Source organism: Saccostrea echinata, unplaced genomic scaffold, assembly GCF_033153115.1.
Source record: "Saccostrea echinata isolate AGI-Se365-2 ecotype Australia unplaced genomic scaffold, CSIRO_AGI_Sech_v1 ptg000001l, whole genome shotgun sequence".
Lineage (NCBI taxonomy): Eukaryota > Metazoa > Mollusca > Bivalvia > Ostreida > Ostreidae > Saccostrea > Saccostrea echinata.
In genome coordinates, this window is record NW_026889750.1 from 35107241 (window position 1) to 35127825 (window position 20585).

Below are 20585 nucleotides of genomic sequence, written 5' to 3' on the forward strand. Positions count from 1 at the left end.
TAACTAGTAGACTGATTGTTCACAGAACAATTAGAGGTCTTTCCACCTTCTTTAGGTTTCTTTAATTTATATATTTTTCTCTCTAAAGTTAATTTTTATCCAAAAAGAATCCATAAAGGCTTGAAAGATAAAAAAATGAAAATTTTAAAAATTTTGAAATGACCTTGACCTTTAACCTTTTCCGCATATTGAAGGTCAAAGGTCATGAATCACATTGCAATTGGTCTCATGCTTCCACGACTTTTAGTTTTAAAGTTACAAGGTTTAATAGTAAGCGCAAAGACGTTAAAGGGTGATAACTCATATAAGGGGTCATCGGATCCTTTTGCACTGAATAGATTGAAGTTGTGTCTAAAGACCCTGAAGACATTAGTGAAGGTTTGATGTCTCTACAATCTACGGTTTCAGAGGAGTAGCGATAACAATGTTTTTCGCACAAGGGGCAATAACTTTCAAAGGGGTTAAGCTTAGGGGACAAGAATGATATCTTTGAAATAGATTTAAGAGTACATATTAATGATGCAAAGATATTTAGGATATGTTGAAAGACAAAAGATCTATAAAAAGAGCTTAATTTCTCATATTTTGAATGACCTTGACCTTTGCATATATTTGAAGGTCAAAGGTCAATGAATCTTATGCAGTTGGTCCCATCTCTCTACAACTTATCGTTTTGAAAATTTTTAATTATTCGTAAGTTTCATAAACTTTCAGGGGCAATAACTCATAAAAGGGGTTGACGAATACTTTCGCAATGAAAAGACTGAAGAGTCCCCTCAATTAGTCGAAGACATTGGTGAAGGTTCCGTTCCTCTACGGTTTATGGTTTCGAAGGAGTAGCGATAACAAGCTATTCTTGCAAAAGGGGCAATAACTTCGTAGGAGGTCATAGGTCAAACACGGGGGGTCGTTTTTTGGAATAACTTTTAATATCCAGTATCATGACCTATAAAGTTTTTCGATAAGTCTTGCAGTTTCAAAAGTCCGGGAAGAAAAATAATAATAATAATAATAATAATAATAATAATAAACATAAGCATTTCAAGAGGTCTTTCCACAGAAAGGTGGAAAGACCTAATAATAAACATAAGCATTTCAAGAGGTCTTTCCACAGAAAGGTGGAAAGACCTAACTAGTAGACTAATTGTTCTCGAACAATTAGAGGTCTTTCCACCTTTAAATTTCATATATTCTTCATATTTAACTCTCTACTCTTTATTTTTATACAAAAGAAACCATAAATGGCTTGAGAGATGGAAAAAATGAAAATTTAAAAAAAAAATGAAATGACCTTGACCTTTGACCTTGATTAAATATTCAAGGTCAAAGGCCAAGGGTCACATTACAATTAACCCCATGCTTCTACGACTTTTAGCTTTAAAGTTATAAGGTTTACTAGTAAGCGCAAAGACGTTAAAGGGCGATAACTCATATAAGGGGTCATCGGATACTTTCGCACTGAATAGATTGAAGTTGTGTCTAAAGACCCTGAAGACATTAGTGAAGGTTTTGTGCCTCTACGGTTTACGGTTTCGGTGGAGTAGCGATAACAAGGTTTTCAGAAAAGGGGGCAATAACTTTTAAAGGGGTAAATCTTAGGGGACAAGTATGAAATCTTTGAAATAGTTTAAAGAGGACATATTAATGATGCATAGATATTTAGTACATGTTGAAAGACAAAAGAGATATAAAAAGAGCTTCATTTCTCATATATTGAATGACCTTGACCTTTGACCTTTGCATATATTTTAAGGTCAAAGGTCAATGAATCTTATGCAGTTGGTCACATGTCTCTACGACTTATCATTTTGAAAATGTTTAATTATTTGTAAACATCAAAAACTTTCAGGGGCAATAACTCATAAAAGGGGTTGACGAATACTTTCGCAATGAAAAGATTGAAGAGTCCCCTCAATTAGTCGAAGACATTGGTGGAGGTTTCGTACCTCTATGGTTTACAGTTTCGAAGGAGTAGCGATAACAAGGTTTTATTGCGAAAGGGGTAATAACTCTTTGAGGGGTCAAAGTTCATATACGCAGGGTCAACTGCAAAAATCTTTTACGGAGTTTATTCTCATGGACTATAAATCTTTTCGATAAATCTTGAAACTCAAAATCTTGCGGCGGAAAAATAAGAAGAATAATAAGAAACAGAAGAAAACCAATAGGTCTTTCCACAGAAAGGTGGAAAGACCTAATAATAATAATAATAAACATAAGCATTTCAAGAGGTCTTTCCACAGAAAGGTGGAAAGACCTAATAAAAATTTATATAGCGCCTTATCTTATATAAACTCTAAAGCGCTTTACAAAAATATAACAATCTACGTCAGAAACGCAAGACTAAAATAATCTTACAAAAGCTTTAAAAAGAGTAAGAAAATCTTTTTAAAAATCTTGTTGAATGAATAAAGAAATAAACAGTATATACTAGGAAATAGTCATTGAAGTATTTTTGGTATATGCATAAAAAATTACTTACGAACAGTATACTCTGTTTCCACTCTCAATGCATTGTTCCCCAGGTTTACAAGGATTGTTTACAACATAAATATCACATCTAGAAGATGATGATGTTATATCTAAAAAAAAAAAGGGTAAAGCAAAGAGCCAATGATTTATTATCAAATCTAATTGATATGTCTTGGCAATCTTTTGGGTGATTCAAATATGTTAAGCTTACTGTCTGATTCCATTGCATCTTTAGGATATACGAATATTGAATTAAATATATAGAATGGCGTTTATCATCAGGGTTTAATTTACAGACACGAATTGCTATTAAGAAAAAGTACATTACTTTAAATAAGAAATTGTTCTAAATGAACATAAACAAAAAAAAAACATGCGATATCAATATGGAAATTTAATGTTTTACTATTTGAAGAAAATATGCTAGAACAAAGGTAAATTTATAGTGATGCACGGAAAATTCGAACCGAGTCTTACATTTTGTAGAACAATATTCCGAAAGGTAAGATTCAATGTGTTTTTAAATATCATTCTGCAAAAAATAAATGTTATTGTTTATGTTTTATGTCAAATGATTGAACTTAGCTTTTTAAAAAAAAATTGAAATCACTATTTTTTTCAATAGTCAGTATTATCAAACATATGAATTTTCTACACTTTATACAACCGTTCCTCGCGATAAATTAAATATTAGGCTTTGTGATATTATAGACAACTACTTCTTCAATAAAGATGGAACTCGAAAATTTTCTTATCTTGCGATTGGTCACCAACAAAAATATTTGGTTAAAAATCATTCTGATTCAACACACAAGTACTCTGAAGTTGATATTAAAAGGATTCTGGAGTTCCTCATTAACAAAATCTATGTAGTCTTTAGAGACAAGGTCTTCCAAGCTTAAAGAAACTGTTGGAATTTCGATGGGCACTTATTGTGCTTCTTTATTAGCCAACCTGTTCTTATATGCCTATGAAACAGAACCATCAAAACCATTAAATGAGAAGAAAACATTTGCTGTGGTATTCAACTCGACATTCAGATATACATGTAGATACATCGACGTTTTATCAATTGACAATAAAAAGGGCCTAAAAAATTAGGCCTATTAATATCATAGACAGCTACTTCTTCAAAAAGGATGAAACAAAATCATGTCAACCTTGTACAAAAATTTCAAGTGCACCTTTATAGCATTTACATTGTATAAATTAGGATGAATAGTAGCTCAAATATTTCTAAACTGGTTGTGAACAAATGCCCAGTCTGCAACTTTTTTCATCATAATGTATATTAAAGATGAAAATTTCATTGCCTAATAAAACAAATCAAAATACTTATAATTTTCTTCATGATTACCCTGATAAAACTTCTGCAATCATCATCTACATGCAAGTGCGTTACTACGCAATATCAAGTTATATTCGATAACTTTATATAAAATTAATTTTGAAAAACAAACACTGGCAATCTAGAACAATTTAAGGAGGTTCGATCCTGAGCTTTTGAGCAGATTTTGGTCTGGACCTTTATTTATAAAATTCTGCATCATTTTTAAGTTCAAACATTAAATCTGAATTCTACAACGCAAATTAAACAATATCCAATTAAAAAACTGCGATTAAATTCCATTCAAAGAGGATTAAGCCAGGAACTATATTTTGTGGCGGAAGGATTTTTAGGAGAAAATGATCATTTTGTCCTATTTTGAAATATATACAGTATGTTAAATTTAGATTCTTATTTTTTCATGCTGGTTGCACACATAGCTGTTTTTTGCAATGAAATGTTTTATGCTGGGTCTGAAATATCTATTAAATTATTTCTTATGAATTCTTTCATTATATTGTGACAAATATAGTAATATATATTCTGAAAGTCCAGGAAAACATTTAGCCAATTTTAACATAAAATTAACACTTTTTTAGTAATATCTAAAAATTTACATCATAGACCACTTTTGTTTTTCTTTTCTGAAAATATAAGATAACTTTGATCAATCTGCCTAAATTCAGAAAAAGTTTAAGACTTTAAAATAATTTTCTTGCTTGTTAAATTTTTAATACCAGAAAAATCACATTTTTTGAGTGCAGAAAGGTCAAATAATTGATTATGTGAAGCAATTTGAAACTTTTTCTTAGTCACAATTTTGAAGTGTCTTTTCTTAAATTGACTAATAGTTTAATTTGTCTCCTGATTTATTTGGATAAAAACATTGGAGGGAAAACGTCGAAGATGTGATTTTTGATTCAGACACAAATTTCAGTGCAAAAAGGTCATATTAAATGTACTGTAGCGCCAAAAGAAGCGTATTGACCCCCATTTTTTGTTTTGATTTTTAATTAAGCTATGTGTGTAGAAACTAAAAATATACTTTACAAAAAAAGTTTAAGACTTTAAATATCAGGATCTAACCTCGTTAAGGGGATGAAGGACACATGGTCACATGACTCTGTTACACATGGTCACATGACTCTGTTAAACTACGTCATAATCTTCGTTTATATAAGTGGAAAACGTGTAAAGCATCAGTTCTTGTATAATTTTTTGGCATTTTTTTTCTTTAATTACCATCTTATATAAATAAAATAAAAAGTTTAACATTCTTGTAAACATTAAAAAATTTAGAAAAAAGATTGATCCATTCCTCTGTTTCCCTAAACTGCGCGTCCAACAACTCGGTGACGTCATACACGATCCGTTAGTACAGCAAGATCATACTCAGTAAATACAGGGGCGGTATTATTATGTAAAAACAGGTCATAATCAGTATATGATGAAATATTTTGAGAAACAGGGAACACAAAAATTATTTTTGCATGGCTGATGATGGAAATCTAATGTAGGTATATCTTATTTCGCTTATTCAGCTTACGTGTGACGTCATAGTTGGGTTTTCCCGTACTCGGAAAATGTATACATGACAAGTTTTTGTCCTGCTTATGTCGTCTTTAACCATGTCCTGTGCAATATTGAGGTCAGCTTCACCATTCGAAATTTTTACAGTTAATCGATAATTTGAAGCACTTGCATTTCAACGTAAATTTAAAAATATTGAATGATAGAATTTTTTGTAAATTACGTTTTTTGTTGTTTAAGTTGTCTTAAAAAGTTCGTAATTTTCCTATCCAGATGCAGTGTAATAGTAGAAACTTGCTTTTTCGAATTTTAAACCCTATTCATACTCTAATATTTTAAAAGATACATGTTCACTTCCATATTTTTTGTATATGCTTTAAAAAATCCCATTATGGACAGAGTAATGAGCCCGGAAACATGGAGAATTAAAACTCCACTTAGATACTGTAGGGCGTGGTATTTATCAATCAATATCTCTAAAATAAGGTAAGAAACCTAATGATATAACTGCTTTAAGATATGTGGGACATACTTAATTAGAAATATACAAAATATAAGAAAAATTGAATGACAAGTATTTTTTTCAGCTAAAGGTCCTTCTTCCCCTTAATTTGACAGACGCTAACAATTGCAACTAAGAGGCCAGATCTTTAATTTTTCTACCCAATTTTCAAGAGATATAGATAAAAGCTCCTTGATCAGAGACGTTCCTAAATAAATAATAATGACAAACTTCTTACATTAAACGCATTGATTAATTTTACGTGATATATGCAATTTGTCTCTTATCAAAATACCCTTTGCATGTTCAAATGAACACCAACAAACCCATGGGACAAATGGAATTGTGATATTTTATTTCATGACCTACTTAAGTCGTAGCATATTTCTTGTACAATGTCATTGCTCTTTTTTTTTTTAGAGACAAAAGAATTATTTTTAAAAAAAATTATTTTATTGCTGTATATTATTTTTAAAAAATGTGCATTTCCTGGTGTTACTTTTTTTTTTATAATCTTACAATAGTTGGGATAAGCTCCTTTGAGACATTTTTTTTTCAAAATTCATCTTCATTATATATAAAGTAGGACGCAACATACCGTTTACCTAAGATGCATTATCTATCAAAGTCTGAATATTCTAAGCCAAAACATTTTCCATATAAGAGCCGGACAATGCTTTGCCATATTTGTCCATATCATGTTCATTAAAGGTTACAATGACCTTAATGTGGGGTGCGACACACTTTCTACCTAAGATGCATTATTTCAAAGCTGGAAAATTCTAGGCCAAATAATGTTATAGTTATGAGCCGGACAAGGTTTTGTCATGCTAGGCCATATGGATTTATTAAAAGTCACAGTGACCTATCCAGTCACAGTGACTAATCTTAAATCTGCGACACCCTGCTAGACAAGATGCATCAGCTGACAAAGTTTGAAGATTCTAAGCTTCATAGTATATATGTTATGAGCTGAAACACGAAAAAGAAAATAGACAGATAGACGGATGGATATGATCCCATACCATAATAGACCCTTAAAGCACGGACGTATTAGAAGCATTTATAGGGAACATATCTCAAGAATTTAATCAATGATCTTACATAAATTTATATCAGCAGAACTAGGGCAAAAGACGTTTACTGAGGCTATAAATAGTAAAAAAAAAGTTCCTATCAACTAGATTTTTGTGATATTTCATTAAAATGGGAGATCTACATAGAAAATCGACATAGAAAATTTTAACTGGAATAATTATCGAGTCTAATTTTTAAACTCTACTATTTCATTTTCATTATATACCATCATCCTAAGAGTTTTATTACTTGATATATTTTGTAAATAAAGATCAAATTGGTCATATTTTAAATAATTGTGATATTTTCCAAGAAAAACTCAGATGCCACTAACATGAAAAAGGTCCCTGACTTAGATATTTGGAGGTGAACAATGGACTTTTTATGAGAAGCGCTGACGTTTACAATCGACGGCTTACTAGGACAATATATGGAAGCTCTTTTGCAATATAAATATTAAGCTTAACAGTTAATTAAACAATAATAATGGGTCATTTCAAAGCACATATTACGTTGTCTAGGAATGGAGCGGCAATCACCCTACTATCAACCCCCTCCCTTCCCACACTGACCAACTCTTGCTTAGTTTTCCTTCCGGAATGTAATTTCTTCCTTATTTGATTCCTTCAGAAAATTAGATTGAAAGAAGATACTAACTCTCACAAATACACACCCTAAAAAGTGCTACTACACCTCAGAAACGAACCGTACCGTTCCGTGCAAGAAGCGTACCGTACCGTGCAAGAAGCGTACCGTACCGTGCACAAAGAGAACCGTACCGTAAACAAAACGAACCGTACCGTGCACGAAGCGTACCGTACCGTGCACGAAGCGAACCGTACCGTTCATGAATAATTTTTGAAATAATTATGCAAGCCACGCCCCGAAAGCATTCCGAATCTTGCAATGACCAAATACAGTAAGTATTTTTTTTTATTCTTTTCGACGCAGCGCCCGTCAAAGAAGGACAGAAAATAACCCTAGAGATTCAAAATATTAATATTAAGTGCCATGCATCTGGACTTACATCTGTTAATATAAGGAAACTACCGGTACTCAAAACTAGTAACGACTTCAAAACAACTCGACAGAGTGTGAGGTGATTCCTTATTTGCTATGCATGATCGGGTTGTGCTTGACTGACATTTTATTCATATTAAATGCAGCGTCGTAATATTTTCGTGTACAATTTATAATAAATAAAAGTGAATTAAATACATTATCATTTATATCTTTAGCTTTTACCTACCCTATTCTTGTCTCTATGAACGTTCTCGGAAACCAAGACACATTGAAAAATCTATACTTATAAATTAATAAATTTTGTAAATAAACTCCGAAAAGGATGCCCCAGAGTTTTTACTTACTCCTTTAAGAATACACTAGATACAATATGATGTCCGTAAACTATATTTAGATTTCACTCGCATTGTAAGTATCGTACATTAAATTAAAAGTCTACTTTTATTTTCTATAAACAGCCATGAAATAGCAAAACGTGAGTATGGTGGCGTTTCCGGTTGGCGGATCTAAGTTTCTGGCAATTTTCAATTAAACTGACAACAAGCAATCGTTTATTTATTTCATGAAACGTCATCACTGAATTATTCAATCAAAACTTGATTTAAAAGACATAAAAGAAATAAGTTGTGATAACCGATTAAAAAGGGAAATGTGCAAATTATTTTTGTCATTCACCGATCTTAATATTGACGGAAGCTTCTAGAACATCATATAGCATCGAGCCCGATGTTAAAAAGAAAAACGAGACGAACATAAAAAAGCTTATGTGTGAATGGTCATTGAAATAATGGTAAATGTTGATAACACTATAAGTTGTGAAAATATTTATATATCGAAAGACTGTTACATATATGTAGTAGGTTTTCCTAATAAATTTATTGGTAAAATGCCTCACCGAGAGCATCGTGGCAACGAACCCGAAGTACAATTTCTACTTCGTAATAAACTTGCTTACATGAAAAGAGAAAATTAATGAATAAGACATTGTTCAAATACAATTAAAGCTGTAAAATTTTGTGCTTTAATCAATACATTTCAGTTTTTTTTTTTCTGAATACAGTCTTTTGTATCAAATACTCGGCCTATTCAAAGCTATTAAAAGCTAATTTTTACGCAGGTACTTGCGTTTTGGTTTATATATATATGTATGAACCTTATTGATATGTAAAAAAAAAAAAAAAGTAAAGTACATTTACATAAACCAAGACCCAAGTACCTGTGAATTTTTACCCCCCCCCCAAAAAAAAAACCCAATCAGTTTATCAGTAAGATGTGCATATTCGCTGCTTTTATTCTTGACGGAAATGATATAAGAGCATCTGAAGTACAATATCCATAACATCATTAACATAGTATAACAGGTTTCACAATAAACATCAATTAATGAAATTGTTATTTTTTCAAGTTTTTACAAAGGGGGGGGGGGGGGGGGGGAGAGAAGCACATGCGGGATTTTGAACAAAGTATAATTTCTTCCTGCTATAACCCTGTAGGCTGTCAGTAGAAACTACAATATATTTTCTGTCGGTAGTGGTATAAATTCAATTCCCCGCGCTTGCGCGGGATTTCATCTAGTGTATTAGAATTCTGTGCTTTTTTTAAGAAATCAAGCCCTTAAAATATTTTTTTATTCATGTAAGTAATAGTTTTAGGGAGAAACGTTTACAGATTTAGCAACAACAACAACACCCCCCCCCCCAAAAAAAAAATATATATATAAATTTAAAAAAAAAAACGAACTAAATTGTCAATTTGAAAGCGGACATGTTAAAATGTAAACGCCTCTCAATCACTAGAAAAAAAATAAATAAAAGTGATGTATATATAAATAATATGTCTTGGTTTACACTCTTCTGACCAACCCAAGATGTTATTGCCAATAAAACATAGTCAAAAAGTTCGATCGCCACATTTCCGCATGGAATTTTCAGTTTAATACACGTAATCAAAAAGCAAATCAGAATTAATTTTTATTTAAAGCATTTCCCATTTCATTTGCTTTATTCACTGAAACCTGCAGGTAAAATGTGTTACTTGGAATTCACACATAAAGCCCAGTTTAATCTATTTGATTTAAAAAAAAAAAAAAAGCTTAGTCCGTGCATGCGTGTTCATCCAAGTTTTTTTTTTAAGAAACACTGTACATTTCTTGCCATGGTCTCGTTATCTAGACTGACGTCTTTCTATACTTTTGTTATTTACTCTAAAACATTTGAAAATTTCGATCAAGTATTGTCATCACACATGCACATGTACAATGTAAAAGCCTAAGCTGTGTATATTGAAGCGTATCTAATCCCGTTAGTCCAGATTTACCTACATTCACACGTGTATCAACAGTTTGCTGACTTAAACAGTAAGTCTACAACAATGAACCAGTTTTAATCAGCAGATAAACAGAATTTCATGTGCAATCAGCTTTTCTTATAGATCTTCAATAAAAAAAAAAGTTTGAGTTTGACAAGGAAACAACTGGGGGTGGGGGGCACCCGGCATGGGCAAATTATTCATTTTCAAAGTTTTTGGGGACATGCATGGCTGCATATTATTTATTTTCTAGGTTAATTGAAAGCGGACTATTTATTCCTAACATTTTGAGATATTATTTGTGTCGGAAATTTGTCTTTGCAATCAATATATATTATATACATTTATACATTGTAGATGGAATTGTAGCTGTCTTAACCGTATTCTTGATTGTAACCTCCTTTCAGAAAGCGTTTTTACACATTGATGGAAAATTTTTGTAAAAAGGAAAACAATTAAGCGCACAAAAAATAAAGTAATATTTTGCACTAATTGTGTGCACTTCTACCGATTACTTTTTCAATGTATTTTTCCTAGTGAGCCAAATACCTAAGGAATCTATGTTAAAAGAAATTATAATTCCTCGCAAATAAAAATGAAAATAATAACTTATTTTCTGACTCTTTGTTTAATGAACAACAGCGACAAAAACGTAAAAAGAATGGTTGACGAAATGAAAGCATGAGGGATTTATAATATCAAACTCATTTGTTTAAAACTGTAATAAGTGGATATTTCTAAAAATAATTGTGTATTCAATAAGGAAAATTAAAAGAAAAAATATGTACGCTTATTCTTTAAAAAAAAATACAGAAAGGCCTTTATGGCGACGCAACCAAAATATTTTTTTCATCCTTGTTATACAGTGTTTGTTGATATGTTCGATTTATTTCCATGGTATTGAACCATAAGACGATGGTGTACAAAAAAGATAATAAATAGACAACTAAAATTATTTTACTTTTAAAATTGAAAGTACATGTAGTTCATACAGAAAGTAAATTTAAAAAAGACACAGTTAATAAGAGGACTAGTTAAATGTAATAACGAAAATACAGCTGTAAAAAGGAAATATTTATAACAGCTTTAACTTAAAAACAACTTATTAAAAATGCTTGCGACACCGTCCTTCCATTTAAATAAAATAAAGAGATTATAATAAAGAAATAAACGACTTTATTAAATAGCCAATCATAAACTAGGTCCAGGCTACGCCCACTTAATTTACATACCGTTCACCAAAGCGTACCGTTCACAAATCGAACCGTTTCGTGCAAGAAGCGTGCCGTACCGTGCACAAAGCGAACCGTAGCGTTCACAAAGCGTACCGTACCGTACACAAAACAAAACGAACTGAACCGTACAAGTGGTGTAGTAGCACGTTTTAGGGTCTGTAAATAATTTAAGCTATGTATTTCTGCCTCCCATCATCTCCTTGGTTGATTGCATGCCATTTAATGATGTAAGTGCCCCAAACAAAATACCTATAATCACTATTAAGGTTTTCTTCTCTATTATCAATTTCGTACCTCCGTACATAAGGTAGGTTTAAATGTCAAAGTAAGCCGTCAACTGTAAAAGTCAGTGCTTCTCGCAAAAGTTCAATAAGACTACATTACAAGTCGACAATATAAACTGCATGCAAGTGTTTTTTCTTTTCTTTTCTTTTTTTTATCTAAGTAAACGTCATCCTTAATGTAAACTATTGAGGAAGAAAAGTACTACCACTAACTTCTCAAATGTCTTATAAAGCACAATGTCACAAAATATGATTGCAATATGACAAACAGTTGTTTTGTTTAGATAAAATACTAACTTTTAAAATTCCCACTTCCGTCATCCACCGCTACCGAGTCAGTCGAAAGGTTTCCATTATTATACTCTACTTTATTCTCTCCCTTTGACAGGCTTATAACTGTCTGAGCAATGTCTTGCTCGGTATCATCTGTTCTATTTGCGACAATATCGTGTTCCACAATTGTACTCCCTCGCCTATTTTTGTGAAAAAGATAAAATTATTACTCAAATTAAACAAGTAATTTGTAAAGCTTCTGCTGTTTATGTGGCCTAGTAATCACTTATAAACTTTTGATTGGTTGATGTACCAGTTAAAGGATCCTCTCATTTGTTATCCGTACGAGTCCCTTGGAGCTGGTTTTTATTCATTGTATATAGTCTAAAAAATTATGAATTATTGCCAACACCTCACCTTATTAATCGGATAATAACTTTTATAAATCCTTTAATTTTCTTGCTGTAGAAATTCGAAAGCTGCAAGGAAAAAATAATTTCTTAAATAATTAAGAAATAAGATATCGTAAAAAAGGATTTCGTACATAATTAAGACATAAGATATCATTTTCAGAAGTGTATCGGGATATATATGGGAAGGTAGTGAGTATTCGACCCACCTCGGCCGATTCGTACCTCATCTGATGAAGGTGACGGAATCAGCCGAGGTTTGCCGAATGGGTAGTGAGATATAACCCGAATCAAAGGGCTTTTTTGTAAATTCCATGAAGAACCAACTCGTATTTATTTAAAAATGAGACGTTATTATATAATTATATTTCCATTTGTGATTGATTTGTAAGGAATATTCCCATAAAATAGTTTTAATCCCATGGAATGGTTAATTTATTTCAAACCTCAATGGTATAAATTGAACGTGTTTAAGATGTCGACCACATATGATGTCTCTGTGAAATATCATTGATCGTTAAATTTGTGGTCCTGTAACGAACCTGTATCTATAAAGGTCAAAATACATAATGCTGCAATAATGTTATATAAGGGGGATATTAGCATAATAAATATCTATAAATGACGCAAACTTTCTAAAAAGTTTATAAGAATAACAAAATGATGATCATTTTGTGCTCTCAAAATTTCTTTAATGAGCATAATTTTAGTTCCTATAACTTTTACTCACTGCTATTCCCATGTTTTGTTTCACTGTATCATAATCACTCAAGTCTATATTGTCTTCAAAAGTTAAAACAACTCCAAGTTTGACCTCATTCTCCTCTGTAAAAATGGGTGTAAATTACATCCTCAATTTTTAAAGTAAATAAAAAAGGTTTTCATAATATGAAATAATTATTTTTTTTAAAGAAAAAATCGTTTATTAATTCAAACTTTACCTGGAACATAGGGCTCTATTTTTCCTGGAAAGAAATTTTGATGTATATATCAAATATATATGTAAATATTAAGACGTTTGACATTAATGACCTTCGATACAAAACTGAGTATGGTATTCTTTGAATATAATCTTCAGGTATGACAAATTTCTAAGGTTTGCTTTGTATATTAATTTCAACGTTCATTTATTTCTCATATTCTAAGTGCTTGATCTAGTGAACCTTTAAATTACATTCAAATTTACATGTATCCTTCAATTACAATCCAATTAAGGTTTAATTTATGCATAAAATGACCCTGTCCATAGACACATGAATGAATTGTAACCCATTGTCTATTTTAAACACGATAGAAAATGTGAGGCTTATTGACTTTGTTACCATTTGTTAGGTCACTGAATTGAATAGAATAAACTTGATTCCTGGGTATTTTGTCTACTTTTTGAAATACATTGGGTTCATGAGGTTGCTCCCCCTGACATGGTATGTTTACTCCTCCTAGTCACCTGATTCCACCTCTGGTGTTTCCAGGGATCCACGGCCATGTTTTTGCACCATTCAAAATTCCCTTTCTTTATTTGATTTATGAGATTAATCACTGTTCGTTATCTTCCCCTTTTACATTAAAATAAAATCGTTTGAGAGTCAACATATTAATAATAAGCTAATTAAGAGAATTTGTGTCCCCTATGTAAGGAAGAAAGGAGAGTGTGGAAGAACTGGAAAAATTTTGCAGATGGAGAAAGAAAAAAAAGGTCAAGCTTAACCTTTCAGCTCTTGGCTTTAAAATTAATACGAGTCTTTTAAAAGTTAAAAAAACTCATGACCAAAGGTTTCACTGCAAAAGCTTAGAGAAAAATGAAATTATTATCTGAAAACAATAGATACAATACGTATTTCTGACCTTGACCTTTTGATCTCAAAACCAATATGGTTTTTTAAGGCCATGGGGAGCTGTGATATAAAAATTTCATTGCAAAATCTCAAGGGCTTTTTAAGATGTCGATTGGAAAAAAAGGTACAAACAGACGGAATGTATCAATGTATCAGCTTCACCTCTGACTTTTTGATCCCAAAATCAATATCATTCCTCTTTAGGCCACAGGGAGTTGTGATATTAAATTTAATCAAAGAAAGCTCAAATAAAAACTAAAGCTATAAGCTGGAAAATGTTATTTTCAATGTATGAATCGATTACCTTTTCACCTTAAAATGATAAAAAAAAGTCTTCTTTAGACTGTATGGAGTTGTGATATGTAACTTCATTGCAAAAGTTCAAAGAGTTTCTATGATTTCGTCTGGAAACGAATGTGTTACATACAAACAGAAAGTATGAATTTATTACCATGGCCTCTGACCTTTTGACCTTAAAATCGATATTGGACTTCTTTACGTCGTAGAAAGTTATGATATTAAATTTTATTGTAGAAGGGATAAGAAAACTCAAGTTATCATCCAGAAAATGTAATATTTAATGTATAAATTTTTAACCTTAACCTTCGACTTTTTGACCTCAAAATTAATAGGGGTCTTTTTTAGGCCATAAGGATTTGTGATATATAATTTCATTGCAAGAGCTCAAAGACTTAAAAAGGTGTCACCCGAAAACAAAAGTTTTACATACAAAAAGAATGAATAAATTTATACCTTGGCCTTTGACCTATTGACTTCAAGATCAATTGAAGTCTTTTTTAGGCTACAGGGAGTTGTGATATAAAATTTACTTGAAAAAGCTGAAAGTGGAAACGAAAGTGTTACACATGAACAGAATATATGAATTTCTGACCTTGACCTTTGAGCTTTTGACCTCAAAAGCAGAGGTCTTCTTTTGGCCATAGGGAGTTGTTGTATGTTTAAATTGTGTGACACAATAAATTGTTTCAATTCAAAGCAAAATATCAAAGACTCCTTAAAATATCTTCTATTACACACAATCAGACAAACATATAGACAGGCACACAGACAGACAGCTAGACAGACGGACGGACGGACAAACGAACGGATGGAAGACCAAAATTAATATCCTCCAGTTTCAAAGAAAACGGGGACAAAAACAGGACTTGTAAAAACGGTTGATACGTTTTACAAAAAAAAGAAGAAGAATATTGCCCTTTTTGAAAAAAAATGAATTGTGAATGGGAATAATAACGCAGTTCATGACGTAACAATTCATAAATTAGCAATAATATCTATTATTATATAGTCTATTTATAGTCCCTATATAATCTATACAAACGCAAACAGTTCATAACACTACATATTCACTGGTTTTGAAGCCGTATTCACCGGAGGGTCGGTGCGCGTGCAGCGGCATTGTGACGTCACAATCAACATCTCAAACAACGTTGTAAACAATGGTTGCAACGGCAAGAGCCAGCTGTGTAACAGTAGCCAAGCCTATCGCAGGATTATTTTCTAAACATTTCGATGTCTTACAAACAGCAAAAGGAAAACACATAAGCTTTAACTTGTAATCTGGACATTTTTTTTTATTTTTCCACGACAGAAGTTCGTAAATGAAAGTGATATCATCATGCAGCCTTCAATGTCTTATTTATTTAAATCCGGACTATATAATAAAACAATTATGGACTCTTTCGGTGGTGAATATGGTTTGTTATTCACCAGAAAAATATCAATATTGACCGAGGCGAAGCGTGGTAAAACTTTTATGTAATGAAAATATGTCATGCAAAACCAAAAACCTTCTTCATTGCATAACTTATTGCATAACTTGTAACAACTGCGGAGAGGAATACATCGGCCAAACCGGATCACAATTAACCGCCCGCATGCGAGTCCATCGCCAGCAAATTAATAATCCCGGCATCAGAAACACTCCATGCAGTGAGCATTTCAACATTTACTCTCAAAGAAACTACTGTGTCTTTCCTTTTTATAAACTTAAGAGCGATTCAGTCGTAATGAGAATGGTAAAATTGAACCATTTTATAAAAATATTTTCACCAAAACTGAACAAACATTAATATATTGAGATGTTTATGTCTTTTTTGTATAATTAATTTGTTTATGGTTTGATTACCGAGACTGTGAAAATCATAATTTTTTGTCCAATTCAATTTTCCGGAACTTTTACGTTACATTACATACTATTACGTCATGGATTTATTCCTTCTCTGCAAAGACACCCATGACGTCATATTTAACGTTACCAAGCAAAACAAAACAGTTCAAATGTTATGTACACCTGAAATCCAGAAAGCGCTTGTGTTGAACAAATTAATGAAATTTAAAAACTGTGCATTTTCTTTCGCTTTTGTGATAATTTTTACTGTGTGACATCATCTTTTAAGTACTTTTGAATTATATATATATATATATATATATATATATATATATATATATATATATATATATATATATATATATATATATATATATATATATATAATGTTTATTCCTTTATCCCGTGGATATTACTCATTGGATTTTTATCATATTCCACTGCTGTGACGTCACAATGGGTTTTGCGTTAAAGTAATGAAATAAATTGTGTGGATTCATATATGAAAACAGTGTAAAACATCGATGTGTTATTAAAAACATGTGATAAAAAGAATCTTCCATGATTTGTGGTTGGATATTAATTTTATCCAACTCACTGTGTGTTTTTCATCCCCTTGCCAAGGCTCGGGGATAGAAAAAACTATTTGACTTGACAAAAGAAGAGGAATTGTTTTCTAAGTGCTAACATGGTTAAGTTAACTTTACTTTCAATGGAAAATGATTTAAAACTAACTTAAGAATTGAATAATAAGTTAATAATTATGATGGGATGTAAAAACCTATTACTCTCCAGGATGAGAATTCTGACGTCAAAAATGACAAGAAATTAAATACGGATAAAAACAATGAACTGTGGATATCATGTACAGTGTAAGTTTTGTTTCTTCATCCTATACATGTATGTCGTAATTTGATTGATATTTGATTGTTGAGCTCAAAGGATGCAGCGAGGTCAGATTTCATCATACATGTAGACATTGTTATTGACAATTATTATTAACAATTCATAAACAGTACCAATTCAAACTTCGCTTAATCATATTACTGAGCACGAGACCTATTAGTGGTTTAATGTCAGATAAGTTTGTTTTGAATACAGCATTTATACCTTGCGTCGTTACTTCGGGAGTAGATTGTTGTGGACTTTCAGTTGTACTTGTACTTTGTGTTGTTGGTGCTGGGCTTACTGAAGAGCTTTTCGTACTCTGTGTTGTGGGCGCTGGGCTTTCTGAAGAACTTCCCGTACTCTGTGTTGTTGGCGCTGGGCTTTCTGAAGAACTTCCTGTACTCTTTGTTGTTGGCACTGGGCTTTCTGAAGAACTTCCCGTACTCTGTGTTGTGGGCGCTTGGCTTTCTGAAGTACTCGTACTCTGTGTTGTTGGTGCTGTGTTTTCTGAAGAGCTTCCTGTACTCTGTGTTGTTGGCGCTGGGCTTTCTGAAGAGCTTCCTGTACTCTGTGTTGTTGGCGCTGGGCTTTCTGAAGAACTTCCCGTACTCTGTGTTGTTAGCGATTGGCTTTCTGAAGAGCTTCTGGTACTCTGTGTTGTTTGCGCTGGGCTCCCTGGGGTACTTCTAGTACTATGTGTTATTGGTTCTGAGCTTTCTGAAGTTCTTTCAGTACCACGTGTTGTTGGCTCTGGGATTTCTGGACTAGTTTGTGTACTTTGTATGCTAGATGTTAAGCTCTCGGATGTTGTTTCAGATCTCTGTGCAGTTGTTTCTGTTGTAACTAGACTTGTTGTTGTTGGTAAAGCTGTACAATGTAAAAAATTAGGTGTAAAGTTATAACGTTTATTAGAGTAAAAATATAAAGTTTAATTTCAAAATATTTTATTGTCCTCTTTACATTGTTAATAAAATGTATCAATGATATTATAGAACAATGCATGTTACATGCATATTTCCTAATATACTTATAGATAATTTTTTAATGGCAATGCATTAATTTGACAAAGGTGAAAATCTAGATACTACTTCTAACATTTGAATGTGATACTAGTATACTCTATAAACTCAGTATCTATACAAATAGTTTTTCTTTCATATTAGAAAAATTTAAGGAAAATTCAATCATTAAATCCCAAGTACAATATTACTGTTTTTATTTTTTTAAAAAAATTCATGTTATAACTTACAGCTTTATAACTAACAAATACAAAAATTAACTAATATGTTTATATACATATATAATTAAATGTCGTAATTTTCGTAAATAATTTTTTTAATGAATGATAATTGAAACTCGTTTTGAGCCGGTAACAGTAGCCTAGTGATAGGGCGCTGGTTTAGTGATCGGGTAGCCTGGGTTCGATTCTCGTTCGCCGCGCCGCGTCAAACCTATGACGTAAACATATGAAGTGACTGTTCCTTCGCCAAGCGCCCGCCATTAGAAGTAAAAGTCACTGGTCTTTCGGATGAGACCTTAAACTTGGCACGATAAAGAACCATCACTGCTCGATGGCTTTGAGTGCTGAGTACATGTAAATGTCTAAATTTGATGCCCTTCACCGGTATATGGGACGTATGAGTGAAAAAATCTTGAATAGAAGGTAAACAACAAAACAAACAAACAATCAATAAATCTTGTAAGACCTTTACAGATGTTCTCAAGACGCACTCATACTCCTTTTTTGTGCCAACTCCTTAGAGTTTTCATTATATTTGGCAAACTTGTGCACTATAGAATTTCAAATTTCTTAGTGTTTTTAGGATAAGAACACATTTGATGCAACATAAGTACATGTATAAGCCAATAAGATTTCAGTGCACATACATGCGCATGTTTTCAGAACATTCTGTGTGCGTCATATCAATGCATCTCAGAATATACTGTAGGACTACATTTTAAAGGAATTTCACCAAAAAGTTAGAAAGTTATAATAAAGGATACTAATTAAAAGCAAAAAACTTCTTTTATTATGGAATATGATAATCACTTACGTGTACAAGAAGAACCGTTCCCACTAAATCCAGTATTACAGGCACAACTGAAGCTCCCAATTGAATTGGTACAATTTGCATGTGCATCACAGTTGTCCGTCCCTATTACACATTCATTTACATCTAAAAATATAACTTACCAACTCATCAAAGGGAAAAGAAGATTTAAGTACTTATTTAACATTTTATCAATTATTGCTCCATTCGACAAGGACGATGATACGCGAAGGTATGACGGACTGAAAACTTGTTTTATGTATTAGAATATACATGAGAAAAGTTTAATGAGAGATGCCCCAATAGACTTATATGCGCCGAAGGGAATAATTAGAAGAGGACAGGGATGAAACGTATATGTATAAAAACACTGTCAATTACTCGAACATCAGTGCTTTAAAGGCCATTCTTCCAGTTCAAAAACTTTGATGCAATTTGTATTTTTTTTTAAATTTCTTTTATGAAGCAATCATTGTAAAATGTAATCTTCAAAAATGTCTATGTACCGTTAAGACGAAATTTATTATACGGCAAATTAATAACTACATATACTTCACAAGAAAAGTATGTTTAGTACGGAACAAACTACTAAATGTTAAAACATGTAGTCAAGGATAAATACAATTTTACGGGGCTTAATGTCAGTATAAATATACTGAACGTACATGTATCGTTATTTAACTTCATATTTTTTGTATGGAATATAGTTGTAGAACACATAGAATAACCATAATCATTGGAATAGGCATTCACATCAATCACTGTTATCCCATATTCAAGTTAATCAATGAATATAGTTGATAATTTTATCATTTATATTTTTAAGAACAAGATCAAGGATTAAAACACTAAGGAATATATTGAACTTACCATTTTTTCAAGCAGATAATATAAGAAGGTATAAAAAATTTACCTTCACAGACACCACTGGCATCCTTTTTAAATCCAGGATTACAATTACACACATATGAACCAGGAATCTCAGAACAATTAGCATTAGCTCCACATATATTTTGATTGTTATCACATTCTCTGATGTCCTCTGTACAATTGACACCTGTCCATCCATCATTACAGTAACAAGTTCCGTTTTGTTTGTCACATGACCTTGAGTTAGTGATGTCACATGTGCATTGATTGGCACAATCCTGTCCATATGTGGTACTAGAACACCCTACACAGGTTAAAAGTATTGGCAATTATAAGAGTCAAATGAAATCACACCTTTTAAACTTGTGTA

At 32.0% G+C, this 20585-nt stretch overlaps 1 protein-coding gene across 1 annotated transcript in view; it reads right to left on the reverse strand.

Annotated features, from left to right (window-relative positions):
- Positions 1-20585, reverse strand: part of LOC133197100 (uncharacterized) — a 67776-nt gene that overhangs the window by 12155 nt on the left and 35036 nt on the right. The window contains exons 18-25 of the mRNA XM_061332946.1: positions 20259-20519; positions 19349-19471; positions 17517-18161; positions 13382-13405; positions 13171-13265; positions 12448-12509; positions 12055-12230; positions 2483-2582 (exon numbers count right to left, since the gene is read on the reverse strand). Coding sequence (XP_061188930.1) covers positions 2483-2582; positions 12055-12230; positions 12448-12509; positions 13171-13265; positions 13382-13405; positions 17517-18161; positions 19349-19471; positions 20259-20519 — 1486 coding nt within the window. The remainder of the gene's footprint in view (positions 1-2482; positions 2583-12054; positions 12231-12447; positions 12510-13170; positions 13266-13381; positions 13406-17516; positions 18162-19348; positions 19472-20258; positions 20520-20585) is intronic.